The sequence below is a fragment of the Emiliania huxleyi genome (assembly GCF_000372725.1).
Source record: "Emiliania huxleyi CCMP1516 unplaced genomic scaffold EMIHUscaffold_110, whole genome shotgun sequence".
NCBI lineage: Eukaryota > Haptophyta > Isochrysidales > Noelaerhabdaceae > Emiliania > Emiliania huxleyi.
In genome coordinates, this window is record NW_005201791.1 from 449,439 (window position 1) to 452,745 (window position 3,307).

Sequence of the window (3,307 nt, forward strand, 5' to 3'; positions counted from 1 at the left end):
TCGCGCAGGAAGCGGTTTATGGGCTGGTAGGCTGGGCCAGTGTACAGCCGCACCGCGAGCACCTCCTCGCGCGTCAGGAAGGCGTTGGCCTCGCTCGGCATCGGCGTGTCCGGGCTTATCTGCTTCAGCTTCTCGCGCCGCTCTGCAATGCGCGCGTTCATGCGATCGCAAAACTGCACCACGGACATGCCGCCGTTTTTCTCGTCGCGCGTGCCGCGCGTCTTGTCAGCGGCGGGGACGGCTTCCCCGTTGACGTACTCCCACTCCTCGCGCAGCGTGTACATGACGTCCTTGAAGTCCGTCCAGGAGTAGTCTCGCATAAACTCCTGCTCGAGCGTGAGCAGCGGCCGCTCGATGATGTCGTCGAGGCCCTTGACAAACGCCTTGCGCGACGACGCGTACTGCAAAGAGACGGGCAGCTCCGCCATCTTGCCGCCTCCGGAGCCGCTCGAGCCGCCAAGCCGCTTCGGCGCCCTAAAGGTCGCCGTGACGACGAGAAGGTCGACCTTCGGCCTCGTCACGCCGTCTGGCGCGAGCCAGCTGCCGGCGCGCTTGGTCTCCTTGAGTCGGAACAGCGTGTTGGGCGGGAAGGCCCCCGAAGTCTGCTTCCGGGAAGTCGGCTTCAACGCCCCGCCGCCCTTCGATGCGGTGGGCGCGATCGTCTTCTTGATGACGATTGGTGCGTGGTCGCCGTGGTCGTCGCTCGCCGCCGCCTCGAAGCAGACAATGGGACCGCTGACAGGCTTCAAGCCCCCGTCGTCAAAGACCATGAAGCCCTCCTCGCTAAAGCAGTCGAGGCGGTCGTTTGCCTGAGGTGGGGGATGGAGAGCGCTGAGATGCGGGCTGCGCGGAGATGCTCAGCAGCCCGGGTGTGGGGTGCGGGGCGCGCGCACCATGACCATCACCTCGGAGACGAGCCCTCGGACGCCCGCCTCGTCGGGCGTGCGGATGCTGCTCCACTGCGAGTAGTCCGACGCCAGCCCAAACTTGCCCTCGAGGTTCTTGTACAGCGACGGCGGAAGCGCAAATTTCTTCTGCAGGTCGTACTCAGAGCTGAGAGCCTCGGAGAGGGCGTACGTGGAGCAGACGTAGTCCTTCCGGCCCTCCCGCATCGCGGCTGCCAGCGAGCCCCTCACCGACTGCAGGGCGTAATAGATCTCCGCGTGCTTCGGATCCATGCCGCTATCGACGCTCTCCTTGATCCCGCGAGCAAACTTTTTGAGCACGCTGTCGAGGGACTTGTTTTCCCTCACATACTCCTCGGTGCCCTTGTCCTTGTCCGCCAGGTCGTCAGAACGCAAGTACTCCTCGGTCCGCAGCTTCACCCACTCCTCCCGCCACTTCTCCATGCAATCGTCCGGAGGCGGCCCAACGCAGTCTCGCAGCGAGCGCAAGTAGCCAGTGCGGCTGGTCGGGTTGCCCGGCGGAGTGAGCTCCGCCACTCGCGTGCGCGCTGCGAGGAGCGAACTCCCCGCCGCAAGCACCTGCTCGCGCGCTTCGCAGAGCTGCACGTCGGAGAGGTACTTCCCCAGAGGCCAAGTCAGCTTGGGCCGTGGCGCCGTGCCCTCGGGCGGCGGCGGCGGCGTGTTGGCGAAATAGAGCCGCGCCGAAGGGCGGAAGAGGCCGGGGCGGGTGAGCAGGACGGAGAGGCGGAGCAGGCCGGCCGCGCCGATCGACCAGAGGCGTTCTGGGAACTCTGCCCAGAACCGGTGCTTGCCCCACTTCTCGACGGCCCTGTCCCAGCCGGCGCCCTTCTGCTTCAGCAGCTCGTCGAGCGTCTTGTCCACCAGCGGCGTGAGCTCCTCCACCGAGATCCACCGCTCCGAGAAGCCGAGCTGAGCGATGTCCGCAAAGCCGGATATGGCCAGCACCCCGCCGCGTATCGGCACGTGGGCACGCAAGTGCGGCCAGCTGGCGTCGACCACGCGCTCGAGGCTCTGCCGCGACCGCTCGAGCGACGGCCACTCTCCGGCTGCTGCTGCCGCGTCCGCCTTGAAAGCGTCCTGCACCTCGCCCACGCTGAGCGGCATAGAGACGGGAGACACCCCGCCCTCGGCGGTTGACATGCCGCGGATGCCCACCTGCACCGACGAGCCGCCGCCGGCGAGCAGCTGCACGCCGCCGTCATGCCCCGCGTCCTCAAAGGCCGCATGGAAGAGCGCCTTCGCCGCCGTCCACTCCCACCGCACCTCGTCGAGGCCCTCGACGACGCGGAAGGTGACATTCGGGTGCTCGCATCGGCAGAAGCGCGCGAACTGGTCAACCTTGCGCGCGCCCTCGTCGCTGTCCCGAATCTTGCGCACGCCGCCGGTGGCGCCGATGAAGATGCCCCGCTCCAGGTCGGCGTCGAAGTCGGCGAGCGTATCAGAGAGCAGCTTGAAGAAGAGTTCAAAGGTCTCATCGCCGCCGTCGTTGATGGCGTCGCCCAGTGTCATGAAGCTCTTGTCGTCGCGCCGCAGCTTGGCGCTGTGGAGGATCACCGGCATGCCGTCTGGTCCCTGGTCGTACGCGAAAACCTCGGTGTGCCGCGAGCCGGCGTCGACCACAAAGGCCCTCGGCATCGAGACGCGCGCGGCGAACTTGACGGGAGCGACGCGTCGTGGAGAGGGACGCTCGAAGGAGCGGTGCTTGGAGAGGGAGACCTTGCCGTGGAGGTCTGGCGACGCGTCAGGGACGCTCACGCTTGCGAGAGAGCCGTCGCGGCTTTTGCCATCGAAGGTGACCGATTTGCGCGGCGACGGCGACCTTGGGCCCACCGACGGCTGATGTTTGGAGCTACAGGCACCTCCGAAGCAGCCACCAAAGCAGCCACCGCGCCCGATATCGACCACCTCGACAGGGCTGTCGTGCTTATTTGCACCCGCTCGCTGCGTCGAGTGGTTCACGGCTGGCTCTGCCTGCTGCTCTGTACCTGCATCGGCCTCCTTCCTCTTCCGGAAGAGCTCTGCTCCCGGAAGTATCTCGTGCGCACTTGCCATCAGGCGGTCCTGCTCATCGACAGTCTCTCCCTTCAACCGCAGCGTCAACTCAACCAGTTGCGCGACGCGCTCATCGGAGTGGACGCCAAGCGGCAGCTTGAGTGCAATGTCGCCCGCGTACACTGTCTTGATGCTGGTGCTGGAGCTGAGATCGGCGGCAAGGAGCATGCTGTCCTCCTGGCTAAGGCTCTGGTCGGGCAAGTCAACCTCCCCGGACCGAAACCCGCAGAGCGTTTGCAGAGTCTGGTGCTGCTTGAAGACAGCCACGAGCTGCTGAGCCACCACGAGGGGAATGCTGTTGCCGAGGAGGTTGACCGTGATCAGCGAGC

At 66.1% G+C, this 3,307-nt stretch overlaps 1 protein-coding gene across 1 annotated transcript in view; it reads right to left on the bottom strand.

Moving 5' to 3' along the window:
• The window catches only part of EMIHUDRAFT_108927 (hypothetical protein), a gene marked incomplete at both ends in the record, with an annotated part of 17,375 nt that overhangs the window by 604 nt on the left and 13,464 nt on the right, over positions 1-3,307 (bottom strand). Inside the window, 2 exons of the mRNA XM_005791771.1 lie at positions 54-809; positions 894-3,251. Of these exons, the coding sequence (XP_005791828.1) occupies positions 54-809; positions 894-3,251 (3,114 nt within the window). The remainder of the gene's footprint in view (positions 1-53; positions 810-893; positions 3,252-3,307) is intronic.